This window comes from Dunckerocampus dactyliophorus, chromosome 5, assembly GCF_027744805.1.
Source record: "Dunckerocampus dactyliophorus isolate RoL2022-P2 chromosome 5, RoL_Ddac_1.1, whole genome shotgun sequence".
In the NCBI taxonomy this organism is placed as follows: domain Eukaryota; kingdom Metazoa; phylum Chordata; class Actinopteri; order Syngnathiformes; family Syngnathidae; genus Dunckerocampus; species Dunckerocampus dactyliophorus.
The window spans coordinates 24,080,344-24,099,875 of NC_072823.1; the positions used below are offsets into that span (position 1 = coordinate 24,080,344).

Below are 19,532 nucleotides of genomic sequence, written 5' to 3' on the forward strand. Positions count from 1 at the left end.
TCCAAAACCAAGAATGTCGCATGATTGTTATTTTTTTTTATTAGAAATATCATTAGCTGTACCCTGCACTGTGCATGATCATGAGAAAGCATTTGTCCCCTCATCCCATCTGTTTGGTTGAAAGACAAAATAGTCCAGTTATCAAAATCCTATGTACACTTAAAAACAGAAGTTCTTTTGCAGAGAAGGAAGACTTTGTAAGTTCTCTTTAGTTGATTTAAGTCATGATCCGAGATGTGTCTCGTCAATCATCCAGGCCAGGCGACTCTCCTTGCTGGATTCTTGAAGCTATCCTGATGGCTTCCTCCAACGAAGGCTGATCACTGAGCTGTGCGGATGAAAACGACACAAACACGCACTGAAATGATTTAAACAATTCGATTAAATCTGTAAGCTTAGAGGAAAAAAATAAGTGGAGTTAAATGCATCAATTCCCATTGATGACCATGAAGGTGCATCATGGTGTTTGCTTTGCAATTAGCATAACAGAAGGAGCAGAAAGTAAATGGTAATGGTTTTCAGGGTAAACAAAGGGTGACCGAAAAACCGGCGAGTTTTGATGTGATTGCAGCCCTCAAGACATTCGGATAATATAACGCTATATTCTTATTGCCCTTTCTGCAGTCATCTTACTGAATGTTGTCTTTGTAGATCATAGTTAATGTATTTTAAGGCAATACACAAAATATAGTATGACATGGCAGTGATTAGATCTATTACAACAGCAGTAGTGCACACGGGAAACTAGTTTAGGATGACATGCAAGACACGTCTTGTGGTTTCGGTTCAGTTTGATCCCTCATCAAATTCACCAGCACTGACACCTCCTGAACTGGACCCCGCCTGCCGAGACGTTATAGTAAACATGTAACACAAACAGATCTCTGGTCTTGACAGAAACTCCACTGAGTATCACAGTGACTTGCGTTGAAGTTCACGGCTGGTAAGTCACTGACTCATTTGGATTTTTTTTTTAAATTTATGTTAACAGAGGTTGCTCATTAAAAGGACAACAAAGTAAGAGAATAAATCACTGGTTAAAAATGTTTTCAGATATTCCTTAGACCCATTTATTATTATTTTTTGTAAACGGACAAAACATTTGTGTTTTTGAATGCATTTGATTTTCTGATGAAAAAATAAAACTCTGGCTTTTCCTCTGTGAAAGGTCATCAGTGACAAGAAGCACCACCTCACGCACGCCCCCACCCCTTCAGGATGCAGCGGTACTGCATGTGTCTCTGTCCATCCATGCATCTTCTATGCCTCTTATCCTCACTAGGGTCGCGGGGGTATGCTGGAGCCTCACTTATGACATTTCTACATACATTCGACCCTCATTTATTGTGGTTAATTGGTTTCAGACCGACTGTGATAAGTGAATTTCCGCAACCTAGGATTCAATATTAATACAGAATATTTTCGTAGTTAGAGCATAGAAAACCTGTATGACTTTCTAAACACGGCTTTTAACCTTATTAGAGCCCTGACAACATAAATAACACCCCGATAGTCACTTTTATAGTCCTATTATCCTTTGCTTACATCACATTGCGCAGGCTACGGGATCACTGCAGGTACAGTACATAAGAGACGGCTGCCACTAGCATAGCAAGCTAGCTAGCTAATTACTTAGCCTTTCCTAGTTACAAGTTAAACTTAAGAAAGTTTTGAAACGGAGTGGGAAAGAAGGACAAAGAAGCCATAAACTTAGCAGTTCCCCACGGAATAAGAGTACAACATTTTTTTCCACTCAATCACAGCCATGGCATGTCTGTCTCAGTCATGGTATGTGGGCTCGGCTCTGCTGGTTCAGTATCCAGTCTCCATGCAGTGTGAAAGGTACCGGTAATGTAATCTAACGTCATGTCTCATAACATTACTGAATACCAGAATACTACATACAACTTGTTTTCAATATTTTTTGACTAATAGGCCACAGTCAACCACAAAGCAACGATAATTTATGACTTTCTTTGAGGGGTGGGAGGAACGCAATATAGCGGCAGAGCGATATTTGAATTGCGATACAGAGAGGCATGACTGTACAGTATTTTTTTGTCTGATTAGCAAGAATAATGACATCACACTTACATTAAAGACATTACACAGGCTGTCGAAAGTCACGGTATATGATAAATGTTCTTGCAACATTATATTATTAATTATATTGTGAATTTCTCTTGGAGATCAATAAAGTATCTATCTATCTATCGTCTATCTATCTATCGTCCACATGCTGACAAACAGAAACTGCTGAGAAGTCATGCTCATGGTGGCCTCACCTTAGGTTTCTTCCCTGTAATTCTTCAGGAAATTGGCAAATTCAGTTCATTTTGTATTTAAGAAAATGTTAAAAATGATTGAAATCATACAGAAAATACATTTAGAATACGGTCCAATGGACAAATATTATTATTTATTTTATGTATTTAGTTTTTGTATTTTTCATCATGACTGACCACACTCCACTGGGGTACATAAAGACGACAGAACATGAATGAATGTGAATCCCAAAAACAAAAAGGGATAAAAAACAAATAAATAAATAAAATACATTTGCATAACAAATAGACTGGAGGTTTGTTAAATTCTTAAAGTATAAAATATAAGGTGAACAACCAGAAAAAGAACTAGTCCTCAATACGGATCTACTAACCTGCACAGCGATGTGAGTGCCATTGGAGGTGGCCAACAAGGTGACGGGGTGGAGGTCTTCAGTGTCTTGGCTGTAGGCAGCCTCCTCCACGGTTTCAAACGAAGTCATGCCGGGTGTCATGATGGCCACCTGAGGGCGACAAACATGACATAAGACAGGGGTGTCAAACTCGTGCCATGGAGGGCCGAGACACTGCAGGTTTTCTTTCCAGCCAGTCACTAAAGCAGGTGATTTTAATGATCAACACCTTCAGTTTGAGGGAAGGAGCTCATCAATTAAATCACCTGCTGAAGAAACTGGTTGGAGAGAAAACCTGCAGCGTCTCGGCCCTCCAGGGCACGAGTTTGACACATGTGACATAAGAGAAATTACATCAAGGAGATGCAGTGGGGTCAGGGGTAGCATCACCATTAAAAAATTAAGAACACTAATTGCGATAACAACGTAAATACAAATATTCTCTCACTGAAATGTGCTCTAAATTAATCTTCTGTATGATTCCCATCATTTTTAACATTTTCCCCTGGGTGGGTGTCCCAAACTTTTTCCACCTAGGTAGCATTAAGAAAAATTGACGGACGTGGGGGTCGTACTGACATTCTTTGCTAAGCTAAAAGCAATCCAGTGTACATCAATATATGCAAAGCTATTTGAAGAAAACATTGACATTCTTAGCTTTTTGTTGTATTTGACAAAGCAAATTGTTATTAGTGTATTATGTAATAATACATCTTATTATTAAATTAAAAAATGGCCACACTTTGAACACACCTGCCCTCTGAGGAAGCAAACAGTTGCTCGTTTGTAACATTTCCATGCAAGTTAGCCACCAGATAGCAAAATACATCACAATGATTTTAGATTTAAACCAAACATTTTTTGTGTACCTGAGCACCTTGCGTTGTCAGTTCGTGGGTTGGGATAGTTATGGTGGTGCCTTCTTGGGTTACCATGGTGATTGTGCCCCCCATGGCTTGTAAGTCAGCTTCAGAGATACTGACCTGATGAAAGAGAGCGCCAAGAGTTGAGGACACCAACACAACGTGACTTTAAATAAATACACCTATAACACTATACCTGCTGTTGCGTTCCATCCGCCTGTGTTACCAAGGCAACATGCTGCTGACCAACCACATCTGAGTTCTCCACTGGAACCTGCTCGGAGCCGGAGTCCTCTCCCTCGACCACAGTTGTGGTGTAGCTCACATTGGGGTCATCAATGGCATCTGAGATTAGCAGAAGACTTTTAAATAAAACAAATCATCTTGAGTGTCAGTGCACTATTTTCTCCACTTCCACTGACCTGTGGGCGGTTCAAAGTAGGCTTCCTGCTCCTCTTCGATAGGCTCCGTATCGTTGTGCGCCGTCCGCTTGTGCATGGCCAGGGTGGAGATCTGCTTGTAGGTCTTCCCGCAGTGGTTACAGTTGTAAGGCTTGCATGGTGTGTGGACCACATGGTGTTTGTAAAGGCTGGAGTATTCTGTGAAGCGCTTTTCACAGCCAGGCACAGTACACACGTACGGTTTCTCCCCTGCAGAAGGAAACAAAGCAAGACATAAAAACACCTCTTCCTTGTAGTCCGAAACAGAACATTGTTCACGTCTGTGCTGGTGAATAGTGTTTCCAGTCAAGAGAAGCTACCTGTGTGGATCCTCATATGGTTCTTGTAGTTTGTGGCGCTGGCGAAGGAGCGCCCACAGCTAGGCTCAGAGCAGTAGTATGGCCGCTCTCCCGTGTGCGTGCGGATGTGAACTTTGCGGATATTGGAGGTGGTGAAGGACCTGCCGCATCCTTCTACCGGACACTTGAACGGCTTTTCTCCTGCAACACCACACAGCCACACAATAAATCTGTGACACAAGGTTTAACTCAAGATATTTAGGTGTGTGTGTATAAGCCGTGTCTCAAATGGAATACTGATGTTGCGTACTTTGTTCTTGAGTGCGCCAATTTTGACAGAACAGTGTCCCAAAAACATTGAAGTCATTGCACACTTACTGGAAAATGACGATTGCAATGTTTACACAGCATCAAACTCTTCAAGCCAACATTTCGACTGGCATGACTCACCCCAGTCTACATTCTCTTGACATTTTGTGATGACTTGCAGGAGTAATTCCACTTCGTGGTAAATCTACACGAGTCTTGAAAAGCAGAAGATGACGGACTTGTGCACGTGCGTTCTTTTTTCTTCTATAGTTTGGTGTGTCACATGGATTCCGTCTGTGCGTCTGCTTACAGCGCCACACGTAGGTGTGCTTTGTGTACATTGTTTTCACTCAATGACCTGTTCCCGACTGGATGCAACTATTTGATAATCCGGCACAATGTGGACACAAATTTTCTTTCAACCCACCAAAGGAGAGAGAAAAAAAAAATCCCAGGAAGGTTTCCACGTGGACACGGCCTCAGTATGAACACACTTAATGCAATCAAAAGACTAAGTGTACGCTGAGACACAGCCCAAGTTATGGTTGTAATTCTGTATAGATGCTTTTATACCTGTGTGTGTGCGCGTGTGCTTCTGAAGGTCTCCAGAGGTTTTGAAGGACTTGCAGCAGTTGATCTCCTGACATCTGTAAGGCTTCTCCCCAGTGTGTGTGCGCGAATGACTCTTTAGTCCATACCCTGCAAACAATTCATATTCACGTTATTATTCTTATCTTAACATGTGAAGTATGAATGAATATAGTAACAACAACTAGGGTTGTAAACAATAAACCGATGCGACCGGATATCCGATTTGACAAGCGAGAGATACGCTTGCATTGATAAGAATTAGCCAGAAATCCTGAGATTACCAATTGTAGACAAGCACTGGGTATTCTCAAGACGAGCAACCGGTTGACAGTCCGTCTCTGGGCTAAACGATTGTCGTGCATTCACCATTTACCATGACTGAAGACAAGAATGGATATAAATAATAGTAATGCACACATTACAGCGATGTGATTTGTCAAGAATTATGTAAAACTGAGACAGGGACAACATCAAATTAAAAGCACTAAATGAATACAGCGCCACCATCCACCAGTTCAAGTCTGGACTTTGTTTTGCAGAGAGAAGATGATACGTTGCTGTTTGCTAGCATGAATTAACTTGAGGTTGTGCACAAATCCAACTAATAAATATTTACATTAGCACTCAATAATGTCATCAAATCTTACGTTTAGGCAGTCCCACATAGTATCTGCATTTGGTTCCAAATTTGAGGTGAAAGAAAAACAAGAATACAGTATTGTAGTCTGTGCAGCGTCGGTAAAAGTTAGATGGTGTGTTTAAGGACCGTCGAACAAAGTGGGGCACGCCGCTCGCAACATATGCAAAACTGTGCAATTTCTAAATAGAATTTTTAATTTCCAACTCATTTTGTGATTGAAACAATGGCCCATCTTTCATCTTCTATGCCGCTTCTCCTCATTAGGGTCGCGGGGGCATGCTGGAGCCTATCCCAGCTGACTTCAGGCGACAGGCGGGGTACACCCTGGACTGGTCGCCAGCCAATCGCAGGGCACATGCAGACAAACAACCATTCACACTCACATTCATACCTATGGACAATTTACAGTCTTCAATTAACCTAACATGCATGTTTTTGGAATGTGGGAGGAAACCGGAGTACCCGGAGAAAACCCACGCACGCACAGGGAGAACATGCAAACTCCACACAAAAACGCCCATATTTTCAAAATGTATATGAATTTACATAAAATTTGATGTAGCTATTTACAATTATTATTATTATTTTTTTTAATCATTACACTTGAAAGTTTGGGGACCCCCTACCTTGCAGCATGCTCGGATATATAATGTGCTCTTTTACACATTTGAAATTACTGTAAGAATGACACTTTTATAGAATTGGTGTCTTTATTTTGAAATGTAAGATTAATGTCTATATCAACAAATGTAATCGTTGAATCGCATCAAATCAAATCGTATGGAATCTTATTGTTTATACACTGTATTGGATCATTCTGTTTTTAAAATATATGGTTTTTAAATTGCACCATAACTTCTGTAACTAGATTTGAATCAAATCGTCTATCACATTACATTCCTAACAACATACCCGTTGCAAACTTCTTGCCACATCCTGGATAGTCACACACGTATGGTTTGTCTCCAGTGTGGGAACGCTCGTGTACCTGTGCCAACACACATGAATGAATTTTCTTGGCTGTGTCAAAGTCAGTTTGACAGACGATAAAACCCTGCGCTGACCTTGAGATGATGGGCAGTGGTATACAACTTTCCACAGCCGTCATGTTCACAGCGGAACGACTTCTCGCCGACATTAGCAACCCTGGCTGTCCTGTTCTCCTGACCCTGTAATACAATCTGACAGGCAAGGAACACCAGCATGACTACAACATGGCAACCAGACAAGAGGAGGAAGTGTTGAATGGAACAGGTGGTGTGTGTTTTACCCGCATGTGCACACCGTTGTCTGCTTCCACTCTGCCAAAGGGAACCAACGGGTTCTCAATGTTCTCCACCTGAGGACAAAGGACACATCTTCTCTGAGCTGTGATTGGACAAATAGCTCAGCTCTCTCAGTGTTTTGCCTATCTTTTAATCAAAGAACAAAGTATAGACCTGTTCTATGGGAAAGGTATTTTTTAATTACTTCTGTTGTGACCTGGAGCTATAGACACTGTGTTAGACAAGTTTCCATACATAGGAAAATGTATATTTCTTTATGTTTCAGACAGATCCGCAGAGTTCTCCCCTCTTGATTTCTATCTTTTGGGGCACTTGAGGGCCATGGTGGAATAGGTCAAGATACGAGACATAGATCATGTCAAGGAACATATCACCAAGCCATTACAAGCATAACTTCAACTGTGCTAATGCAAGCTCATCAACAGTCAAAAACATGTGATATGTGTTTTGGAAAAAATGGTCATCATATGGAGCACATTTTATAGATAAAAATGATAGTCCAACATGAATGATTATTTGTTCCTATGCATGGAAACTTATGGACCACGCTGTAGAAATTAATACAATGGTAGGGGAAACACTGCATAGTAACAACATATTACACAAATATTATCGCAGTTAAATAAATACTCTATTTCTTCTATTATACTGTATGAGAGACAGTGTGAAGGATGTCCTTTTTACTTTGGTGGTATACTGCTCCAGCACACTAATAGTCTCGGGGTCGATGGCAGCGGCCTCGGCCTGTAGGTCGGCGATGGTGCCGTCAGCCTGGATGGCCAGGATGGTGTTGGGCTGAGGCATGTGCACTGTGTGCTGGATGTAGGCTGTGCTGCCGTCCTCCAGCTGCACCTCCTGCAGGCTGCCTTGGTCGTAAGTTTCTGAAAAGACAACTTTACTATTTAGAGACAGCAATTTGAAATCCAGCACAGTGCAATATAATAAAGTACACCTCAAGTCATATATAAAGTATGACTTGAACAATTAACACGCAAACAGTTTTTTCATACCTTTGGGTGTGTGAATGAAGGCTGTTGTTCCATCTTCCAGCTGAACTGCTTGTCCATCTTCCAGCTGTAAACTCTCCCCCCCTTCAACGTCCAAACAAGTTTTTTTCTTAGGACCTCAACGTTGACTTGCAGGGATATACCTAATGAGCTCATTGGTGACGGGCATTTCACCTGTTTTGGGCATGGACACATGCTGGACGTAGGCGGCCGAGCCGTCCTCCAGTTGGATCACCTGGCCATCCATAATCTGCGCGTCGGAGAAGGCCGGCTTGGAGTCGTGTTGGATGTAGGCGGTGGAGCCATCCGCCAGAGTGACCGCCTGCAGGCTCACTGTGTCCATGGTATCCATCTGATCACCATCTGGGGAAGGAAATGAGATGTTTAACTGGCCACTAATGAGTATTTTCCAAAAAAAACCCCATCATAAATGTCTTCTGTGTTCCTTGTGGTCTGTGGTGCATCATTTTTACTTTAAGCACTAATGGATCTGGCTTGTGATGGGATAAAGCATTGCCTGTACAACTGATAAAGCGTTTAATGACAGGGACAACTTGCCCCTGGAACAGATTCCACAATAATCCCAACAAGCTGGAGGCCAACCAGCGCTTTGTGTTTTTTTTTTTACTGTTTACAAATGACTCCGCCTCCTGCTGTTTCTTTTCCATACAGTATTAAGATGAGCCTTGGAGGAGGTCTGTGCTCTCTACCAAGTGTTGCTACTGCTACATGGCTACACTGTACATGGCACAGCACCAAGAGTGTGTGGGAGACAAAATGCAACAAGGGAATACATGTTGGGGGTATACGGCAAAAGTGGCTCCACAAACCCAGGCTTTGTACGTAAGATGCAACTTGACAAAACCTAACATCCGCAATCACACTTAATTGGTCACGCGACAGCGTTTATCAACTTACTTTGTCAAGTACGGTTTTCCGCTTAATCCCAAATGCGCATTCACATGAAAGGGGGCATTTGATGTCATATTATTCTACTTCTGCTGAAAAGTGAAGTAATACCACCCAGGGTATTTTACAAAAAATGAGGATTGAGCGTTATGAGGAGTTTCCAAAAGATTAGGACTGCTAAAAGCAACATTGTCGCCGCCAATACAGCAAGGGAGGACTGCTGGCATGCCAGCATTAAGCGTGTGAATGTGCAAGTTAACACTCATCATAATAAAAACTATACCCCACTAGTCTTTTCATTTCTCAACGCTCAACAATGCACAACTTTGACAGATTAACACTTATCCATTTAAAAAACAAATACAGTGAAGCAACAACTTTCGTTTTTGACGTTACAGTTTCATGTAATTTTTTTTATCTGCTGTATCTCGTAGTGACCACTAGATGACAGTGTTGCGCGTGTGACGTGTTTTGTAGCGACTTTTTTTTTTATTGTTTTCCTTTTTAGAATAAAAGTGTTTTAATGCAGTTGATTGATGCCTCAGAGTGTTTATTCCTCCAGCAAATATTGTAATATCAGAAGAATAGCGGGCCGAGTACTCACGCAAGGTCTATGGGGGAGAATTTCATTTGCTAACATTATTATTTCATATTGCATTTTATTTCTGGTGCTTGCTTGAGCATATCTAGCGTATTCCCTCCGCTGAAAATCATCTCATTTATAAATGGATATCATCAGCGAATGCTCTTTTAAAAAAAAAAAAAAGTTCCATGTCCCCTCGGGAACCTCGTAAATAAATGGTTATGCCATCTCCAAATTAGTTAAACAGGGAAACAGTGGGACTTTTATAGCCCATTTTAAGCTGAAAGCCTGGACATAACCTGGTCCCAACCAGGCTATGAGCTAGGCCTAAATTACCATGGTGATAGAGCTGCTTTAAAAGACCGTTGCTGAACACGCAAGTCTGGCTTTCCACTCAACACAGGTCGCTAACCCACTAAACTCGCTTCACAGAATACCCCCGTTGTCGTTGCAAACGGTGGTGACATCAAAAAGGGGAAGCTCACCCGCCACTGCCACCGCCTCGGTCAGACACAGCGTGACCGGCTGCCCGTCAGCATCGTGAAACTCCGTCATTCCCTGGGAGTCCCGGTTTATCTGGGCCAAGAGCATGCTTCAGCTGCTGCAAGCACACACATACGATATTTATATATATATATATATATATATATATATATTTATATATATATATACATATACATACACACACACAAACACAAGATGTACATACATGTTTTACTGCTATTGTGATGTTTGGGACCTTCCAATGAACCTTCCACATATGAAGACCCAATGGTACCAAAAGGTACATTTGTTAAACTCTTAAAAATTGGTTGTTCTCAAATACTGTAAGATATTAGGTCTTAAGTGTTTAAAGACCAATATCCCTCATGTGTAGCACTCCTGGTAACTGGCTAACTTCCTGTTTTGGTACTGAACTTGCAGCATTTCCCTCATGGAGTTGTTTTGGGAGTTTGTGTGTGCGTTTGGCATTTGCAGCATTTTTCTTTTGCATTTGTTTTTGATCCTGCACCGTTTATGTCACTGCAGTATTTTCCCGCTGTATTTGTTTGATGGTGTTTGTGTGTTTTTGGATCAATTCTATTTGAAGCGTTTGGATGATGGCATTTGCCCACGTCGGCCACCGTATAACCATGATAAAGAAACAAGGCAAAATCACAAAGTCATCCAACGATCTTGAAAAAATTCTGTATATCAGTATTGGCAATACTGGCCTTATATTTACTTGGAAGCGGATCGACACCATCATTTGCAGTATCGCCTACCTCTTGCAAGTAGTGTTAAATGCTGTATTTCAGTACACTAAAAAGCTGTTTGTAAATTGGATATCTATAATATGCTCTATGATACAGTAACAGTTAAAATTGTGCTATATTCATGTTTGAAACCTCCATTTTATATGTGAACCACACATTTTCTGCTACGTTTTTAGTGTTAGATATCCATAATCATAAAACCCGTCCCATTAAAACCTTAAGAACTTTTGTTTTCTTCAACAGCTAAAGCAAATTGACGAGTTAGCCTCCATGCTAACTGCGGCAGCTAAGTGCTGTGGCGACTTTGAAGACGTGCCTGACAAACAAGTTGACGTTAATGTGGAACAAGTCGACCATATTATTACTAAGGTGTGTACAAATCCGTGTCCCGTGGCTCAGTTGTTTAGGCTAAAGTGCTAAAAGTCAAGCTAACAGCGGCCATGAAGCTTCCACGCGAATTCTATCACAGCAGCAACAAGAAGCTAATTAATGACAACATAAGCATTTTCACCACCATACTGTCAAACATTTTAAACGCCGCTATAAGACATTCCTCGTTTATGAGAACAGCTCCCGATCGCGGCCAGCCACACCCTCTGCCCGGGTGACGGCTGTAGGAACACTGCACACTGGGTAAAAACCAATTTATATACTAACCTCGGAAAAATTTCCAACAATTCCTCCTGTTCGACCACCATGCACCAGTGCAGGAAACACTCCCACCGGGACCGTGTATGACAGCATTGGCCTCATTGCAAGAGGGCCCGCCTTCTCTTCCTTTGCACATTCTGATTAGCAAACGCTGGCATATACGTCTCTTATTGGCTATGCCAAACGTCTATCCTACCCAGGGTCGGAAGTATTGCTGCCATACATGTTCGCGGGCCACTGACAGGCGCCATTCCGCGTCGCGTTTCGTATTGTCGGTGACTTTTCGACTTTAATGTTGCCCTACAATACACGTGAAAGGCACGACAGCCGTCGATGGTGAACCGGGACACGAAGACGGCACGCTTGTCTTGGGAATGTGGCTTTTAGTCTGCCTGTTCAAACCCCGTACGAGCGGGGAGCTGTTTGGGCGTCCATGTTGGAAACAGGGCCGTGTGGGTAAAAAAAACAAGGGCAGTGTGGGCAATGCAGTCTGACACGACTAACACATCATCGCGACGTGAAGCAAATACTTTCTTAAACGGCTCAATTTCTAAAGACATGTAGAACATTTACATTTAACAGACTCAACGTAAGTGGAATGTCACATGACAGGACAAAACATTAGGCACACCTGCATTATAAACATACAAAATGGCTGCACAAAGATATTAAATCATTTTTTAATTTATGCTGTCTAATCTGCTTAGATGTTTTTCAACTAGTATGATGCTATGTAGTTCTACACCACATACATATGGTCGTTTATGTCTTCCTGCTTTGTCAAACGATACTGTACTAAAGTAAATGCAAACACTAATAAATCATACAGTATAAGCCAAATGACAGTATAATTTTGAAAATAAAACGAGTCACAATGGTCTATTTAGATGCAAATGAATTATGCTTGTGCTTTATTTCGTTTTCAAACGACAAAAAGTTAACATTACCTCAAGAAAAAATTAAAGCTAAACATTTTACTTCTATTCATTGAAATACGCTGATGCTGTTTTTTTAAATTTTCCAATAAAATGACATTTTCCAGTGTATTGGAAGTAAACGACTGGAAATGGATTCGCCTCTATAAAAACTGATTTGAGTTTAATTGAGTCAGAGGAATGACGACGTATTAATGACGTAATTTCTTGTCATACTTGAAGCTAAACAGACGCGAACAGGATGTTTTGCGACGAACCTGTCAAAATAAAATCCCATATACAAAGATCGATTTTTTTGGTTATCCCTAAGTGCACAACGACTAAGAATATTTTAAACTTAAAAAGTGAACACGTTGGTTGACAGTGGCGTATCTACAGTAATGCTTTAGAATGTAGAATCAACACGCCACTACCGGAAGTTGTGCTTCGCACATCCATACTTGACGATACGTGATGTCCTCGTCCTCACTGACATTAACTTGCATTAACTTAAGACATCCTTAACGGATTCCTCCGCAGACCAGGTGTCATAGCGCCGTACAAACAGAACACACACACGTCGGCCGTCTCAGCTGTCCGACGACATGTTTAGTGGGATGCGGCCGGAGAACCGCGGGGAGTCTGGCATCCTGGACGCTGCGAGGCTCAGGCAGCAGAGGAGGCTGAAGCAGGCGGTCCAATTCCTTCACAAAGACTCGGCGGACCTGCTGCCTTTGGATGGACTCAAAAAGCTCGGAACATCCAAGCAAGGAGTGAGGACGCTTTATATTTCACTGTCGTGTAAACACAGAAATGCATTTTTATACATGCAAATTTATAAATACATTTGTTGATGTAGATTAAGCAGTGATGAAGGAAATTTAAAAACGCAAATAGGAGGAGGAAACTGACGGTAACTTGTGCACTTGTGCAGTGTAAGAAGAACTCAAGTCTACAGTAAAGATAATAAAGTGTAATAAGAGTAATATAAATAGGAATAAATAGAGGTAATAATACATAAAATAAGTAAATACTTTCAAGATAGCTGTATAGATAAATAAGTTGGATTGAAACATAATTCATGAGTAAACACTGGATAGAGTTTAAGCAATACCTTGGTAATGATCAATGAATGAAATATAGGAATTGATATTGTTGAAATTTGCATAATCTATGTTATTATTTTCGTGTTGCTCTCGTTGATAGTTGATGACTTCACGCTGCATTAATTTGTCTTTTATTGTCCTCGTAGTCAACATGATGTCATTTTCAATAGTTGTCCTATGATGGATGAATGATTTGAAAGCTCTTGCTGTCCTTGTAGCAGCCGCATCACATCCTCCAGAAGCGGCTGCTGGAGGCCAAGCTGTCGTCCCGGGGAAGGATGGGCGTGTGCGGGCTGTCACCAGGCAACAACAACTTCCTCCAGCTGAAGCGCAATCACTCCAAGTCGCTAGACAAGGATGATCCTGACGAGGATGACTTCATCTATGTGGCCTGCAAGGTGACTGGTGGGGAGTTTTCGTGCAGACATCATTAAGCCATTTTACCTGCTCTGTGTGTGTGTGTGTGTGTGTGTGTGTGTGTCCATCCAGTGTTTAGGGCAGGAAGTCCATGTGTTGATTGACACAGGCTGCAAAATGAATCTGATGTCCTCAGCAACTGTGGACAGATTAGGGTGAGAGTCACTTTCTGTCCTCACATAAAGTTATTTTTATCTGAAGGAAAGCGGACTTCTACTAATTCACTCAGTCTCTTTTCGTCTCTGCTGTTCAAGTGTGAAGGGACTGATGGAGGAGAACAAACTGGAGACGGACGCTTTCCCGTTCCAGCGTAAACTTCACATGGATGCTTCCATCCAGGAGCTCAGCATCACCATTGGCCAAATGAAAATCAACTGCTCCTTTGCTGTCGTGGGTGAGGACCAGTAATTAGAACAGTTCTGTCAGACCTGTGTTGTGTGGGGACATGTGAAGTTCACTACTACAGTATGCACCATAAACAGGGTGTCCCTAAAGTATGAACATACAGGCAAAAATATACACATTATACAATTATAAAAAGTATATATTTATGTTTGTAATTATATAATATAAATAAATAATATGATGTAAATAAACATTTTCTTACATTTAATTTAATTTAATATTTTTATTTATATGATTCAAAGTAGTATAATGCATTATTTCATTTATAATTTTTACATATTTAACCTATTTTTATTTATATTTTTAGATACTGTGTAATTATTTTCATTTCTTAGATTTTTTTAAACATTTTAAATGTTTTAACTGGAATTTTTTTGAATAACAACTTTGTTAATGTATGATTAATAATTTATTAATGATTAGAAACCGTTCTTTTTTTATAATATATGTATAATTTATGTGTATATTATAAGTCCAGGCTTTAGGCACATCCTGTTGACAAAAGTATTTGGCCACATGGTCACTGCACCAACAGGAAGTTGAAAAGTGAAGAAAACGCAGAGTTGTTCCTCACTAATACGGCATGCATCTTTTTTTGCAGAAAGTAACAAGCCACTGATGTGTCTGGGCAGCAAGACATTAAAGTCACACAAGGTGATTTACTATGTACTGTATGTAATGCTAACTTACAAACAATATCTAACTGCAGAAGGACATTTTTGTAGAAATTGCACGTGAATGCTGAAGAGCTGACGCTGAGCTGAAATGCTGTACGGGAAATGTGGAATTACAGGAAAAGTGGGACTTTTTTGAATGTGGAAAATTGTGAGCCTGAACGTTTTCATGTTGGAATGTCTTGGCCAGAAAATGTGGAATTCCAGTCATTTTTTGGAATGCCAAAAATAGAAAGATAGCCTGAATGTTTTGCACGAGTTGACTAGTTTGTTGTGGGAATGGTTTGAATCAATTGAGAAATGTGGAAGTACTAAGTTCTTAAAGGAAAACTGCACTTTTAAAAAAAAAAAATTGCCCATCATCCACAATCCTTACGTGAAACATAACCACACACATCCTTCTCTTTTGTGGGTGTTCTAAAGAAAGAAAAACAGCTAGCATGTGGGAGGTAACAATGCACGTAACGGGGTAATGCCCTGAAAAAACCTCTCCAAAAAACGGCAACAATGTTGTATTTACATAACTGACCTATATATACTGTAAACCAAGATACAGCGACATTGTTATTGTCATATACAGCTAACACGAAGAACTATATTTCTGGTGTAGTGATGCAGCGCCTCACGCCACTACTGAGAGGTAGCGGGCCCTCTCCAAAGCAATGCAAAAGGACACCAATCTGTACTGATTGGGAAACAAGAACAAGCCTATGAACAACTACAAACAGACAACCAAAATATTTGTAGAGTATCGGCCCACATTCCATGTTTTGTTTGTACACGGCTAGATGGACTGTGTATATAGCTATGATATCAAACACTATGTACTCCATGTATCAGCAACAATACCATGGTGACTTACTTGATGAACAGTTTCCTTTTCATTGATGGCAACACTGTGTGCCACTCAGTGCAGCAAAAACACTCGATTTCTATCGGCATGGTTTGGCAAACTCCACATTTACACCACCAAGCCATGCGGGTCCTGACTCTGTCCCCCCCTCTCCTTAACTGTCGCTTCTTGCCCACTCAGCTTCTAAAACACCTGTAACTCATCCTCCGTATAGTCAGGCTAAAAAAAATTAGGTTCTGGATCCCCATTTGTCCAAAATTAGTCTTCATCTGCGGCTCTCAGAAAGTCTGCCATGATTAGTAATAGCAAACAAACACCTGCTTTCTATGCTGCTGTTGTTGACAGAAGGAGCACTCGCTCCTATCTTTGGGCTCTGTGAAATCAGTGCGCCCAGGCAAGAAGTTCCAGTAATGTTTAAAATGATCAAAACAGGCAAAATACTAGTATCACATGATATCGTGAATGCATCTGGTCACTGCATCTATAAAAAAACGCTAAAACACTGGTGTTTTTTTTTAGAGGGTTTTATAGTAGAGTATCCAATTAACCTAACATGCATGTTTTTGGAATGTGGGAGGAAACCGGAGTACCCGGAGAAAACCCACGCACGCACGCACGGGGAGAACATGCAAACTCCACACAGAACCCAGGTCTTCCCGATCTCCAGACTGTTACTGTGTTGGCCAACATGCTAACCACTAGACCACCGTGCGGCCCAATCTAAATACTCTCTCATGCTAATTGTTTTTCTCTCTTTTAAGTGCTCAGAAAAGAGAAACAAATGTGTGTTCCTGTTTCAGCCGTGAAATTTGAACCACCAAGTGGCGAACTGGAGTAGTAAAATTGCATGAAATAAGAATAACAGAAGAATTGTGGTTGTGTGCTCTTCAGCATTCACTGACAAGATATATGAGTGTAGTCATGTCGTATGTGTTTGGTTTGGGGACAAATGAAAAGTCAAGCATTTAAAGACTGATATCAACAACAAAAGATGATGATTTTTACAGTGTGTCATCGACACTGAGGGTCAGACCTTCACCTTTGGGAGAACCACCAGGGAGCAAGTTCACTTTGTGAAAAAGACAGAAAGGTAAGATGTCGTTTTAGAACTGTATTAGGATATGTATTAGGGCTGCACTAAAAAAACTGCAATCTTGATTCAGACTAACATGTGGTCTAATGAACGTACTGTAGAGTGAGCCAGCATGCCATATTTTTGATGTGATTATTTTCAGACTTTCTATTCTTTTCTATTAAGAAAGTCCCCGTCAGCTGTCCTTCCAGGACCTACCACGAAGAACGACAGATAGCCCACTGGATGTGTCTTTATACCAAGACAATGAGGAGTCTAATGATAATAATAATAATGATAATTATAAAAGAACAGTGTGCGTTATTAGATGCATGGTGAACGTGGTGTGTGTGTGTGTGTATGTGCGTGCGAAAAAAAAGTAATCCCAGAGATTCGCAATGTCAGTTCTAAGCAAGGAAATGGTAATTCCCATTTTTTCCCAGAATAGTACAGCCCTACTAAGTATGACAATTCACATTTTATTCTTTTCAGAGATCAGACAAGTCATACCTACAAAGACTAAAAGCTGATGATGGGCTATGTGGTTTTGTTTTTCTCTCTGCAGAAATGTGTAAAACAACGCCAGCACAGCCATCAACAGCAATAGAATCGTTTCCTCGCACAACCCGAAGCCTCTGTAGCACATCGGATGCTTGACACGCCACTAAAATCATCAGCATTCTTGTCGCAGTTCTAGATTGATGGTGATATTAAAAATGCACTTCATAATGTTCTTCACATGTAGCATTGTAAGCAGTTAAGTACAAGTGTCGCTGCTTTGGCATTAGAGAGCTTCTCTTGAAGAAGATCATTTGTTTTGGTGGAGCAGGCACACTGTATACACAAAAATGTAATACAGTGGGATTTTTTAAGCATTAGCTGTGCCGTAAACTTTAAGTAGGACAGGGGTGTCCAAAGTGCAGCCTTTTTGCTTGTCCCATCACTTATATTCTGCTGTACTACTGCAATTTCCTTCACTTGGTGGATTTCTTAGTGGAATCTTATTTGGATTCGTTCTGATCATTGTTTTTTTGCAAGTTGGCTGCTGTCATTAATTATCTGGAGCGAGCGCATCAATGAAATGACGTTATGGATTATTTCCAGACATATTTGGAGTCATTTTTATTATTTCTACCGTGAAAGGCTGCGGCCTGCATCAACTACCTGTATTTATGAGAGAAGCAATCACATCAATAAATTAATAATAAAATTACCCATTCTATAGTTTTATTGAAATTTCTCTTGACTTTGGGTTATTTCCAGTCATATTTGAAGTCGTTTTGATTATTTCTACCATGAAATGTGGCGGGGGCCGCATGGTGACCGAGTGGTTAGCATTTTGGCCACACAGTCAGGAGATCGGGAAGATCTGGGTTCGAATCTCCGTTGGGCATCTCTGTGTGGAGTTTGCATTTTCTCCCCGTGCGTGCGTGGATTTTTTTCCGGGCGCTCCGGTTTCCTCCTACATTCCAAAAACATGGATGTTAGGTTAATTGGCGACTCTAAATTCTTCGTAGGTATGACTGTGAGTGTGAAGGATTGTTTGTATGTGCCTTGTGATTGGCTGGTGACCAGTCCAGGGTGTACCCCGCCTCTCGCGCAAAGTCAACTGGGATGGGCTCCAGCATACCCGCCATCCTAATGAGGATAAGTGGCATAGAAGATGGATGGATGGATGAAATGCTATGGCTGTCATTAATTATTTGTGGGAGGAATGATTGTATTAATTAAATTATACGTTGTATAGCGTTACTGAGATTTCTCTGACTTTTGTGGATTATTTCCAGTTGTATTTGAAGTTTTTTTGACTAATTATTTGTGGGAGGAGCAATCACATTAATTAAAGTACACATTCTATAGTTTTACTGAAATTTCTCTGATTTTGTGGATTGTTTCCAGTTGTATTTGGGGTTGTTTTGATTATTTGTACCGTGGAAGGCGATGGCTGTCATCAATTAGTTGTGAGAAGAGCCATCGTGATGAAATCACACACCTAACATGCCTATTTTTAATACTTTAAGTTATTAAATACATTTTAAATTCGGGTTTACACCATAAACAATTATGGGCATGCAGTATACAGTATGCAGTACTTACACAACATCACGACCTGTCAAAGCATCTTCCTGCTGGAAAATCTTGAGTGAGTTGATTTGTGAGACAGCACCCACTGCTGGATTCATAGCTGCAGTGCTCTGCAAAAATACCTTGGATTGGTTTGAGCTGTTTGTAGAAAATGAAAAATATCAACACGCCTCTGATTTTTCAGTATGCGGCCCTGTGTGGAAAACGTTTGGACACCCCTGTATTAAGGCAAAGTGTTATGTATCGGTGATTAGCTTAGCACAAGCTCTCCAACAATCTAGCACAAGTTTACTGTATTTTATAATGTCATTTTTAGTGCGTATTTGCATTGAGGATGCTGCTTTTTACGAGCTCTACATGTGATACTGGAATGTAGCAGAGTTCAGCAATGACTATGAAATAAAAGTGTTGAACTCGTGTCTGTGCTATTCTGGTTTACCGTGAAAGTGGGCCAGGCTGACTTAATTTCATGCTAATGAGAGCTGAGACGCTCAG

The 19,532-nt window shown here is 40.8% G+C and overlaps 2 protein-coding genes across 4 annotated transcripts; one reads left to right on the forward strand and one right to left on the reverse strand.

Moving 5' to 3' along the window:
- Positions 1–23: 23 nt before the first annotated feature.
- Positions 24–11,937, reverse strand: znf143b (zinc finger protein 143b). 3 transcript variants are annotated; one of them, XM_054777549.1, is made up of 15 exons: positions 11,518–11,937; positions 10,090–10,202; positions 8,287–8,475; positions 8,116–8,196; positions 7,790–7,986; positions 7,090–7,158; positions 6,884–7,000; positions 6,732–6,807; positions 5,162–5,287; positions 4,301–4,480; positions 3,963–4,190; positions 3,737–3,885; positions 3,547–3,660; positions 2,660–2,788; positions 24–328 (listed from the first exon to the last, which is right to left on the reverse strand). In XM_054777549.1, exons 2-15 carry the CDS (start codon positions 10,193–10,195, stop codon positions 245–247), a joined length of 1,845 nt encoding a protein of 614 aa, XP_054633524.1. In that variant the 5' UTR covers positions 10,196–10,202; positions 11,518–11,937; the 3' UTR covers positions 24–244. The 3 variants fall into 3 exon arrangements, with proteins under 3 accessions (XP_054633524.1, XP_054633522.1, XP_054633523.1); XM_054777547.1 differs by having other exon boundaries at positions 10,090–10,205; positions 11,518–11,936; XM_054777548.1 differs by lacking the exon at positions 11,518–11,937 and adding an exon at positions 10,314–11,478 and having other exon boundaries at positions 10,090–10,205.
- On the forward strand, positions 11,115–19,445 carry LOC129181858 (nuclear receptor-interacting protein 3-like). The gene is made up of 8 exons (XM_054777550.1): positions 11,115–11,229; positions 12,966–13,198; positions 13,750–13,929; positions 14,021–14,103; positions 14,203–14,342; positions 14,955–15,007; positions 16,888–16,970; positions 17,518–19,445. Exons 2-8 carry the CDS (start codon positions 13,031–13,033, stop codon positions 17,525–17,527), a joined length of 717 nt encoding a protein of 238 aa, XP_054633525.1. The 5' UTR covers positions 11,115–11,229; positions 12,966–13,030; the 3' UTR covers positions 17,528–19,445.
- Positions 19,446–19,532: the final 87 nt, after the last annotated feature.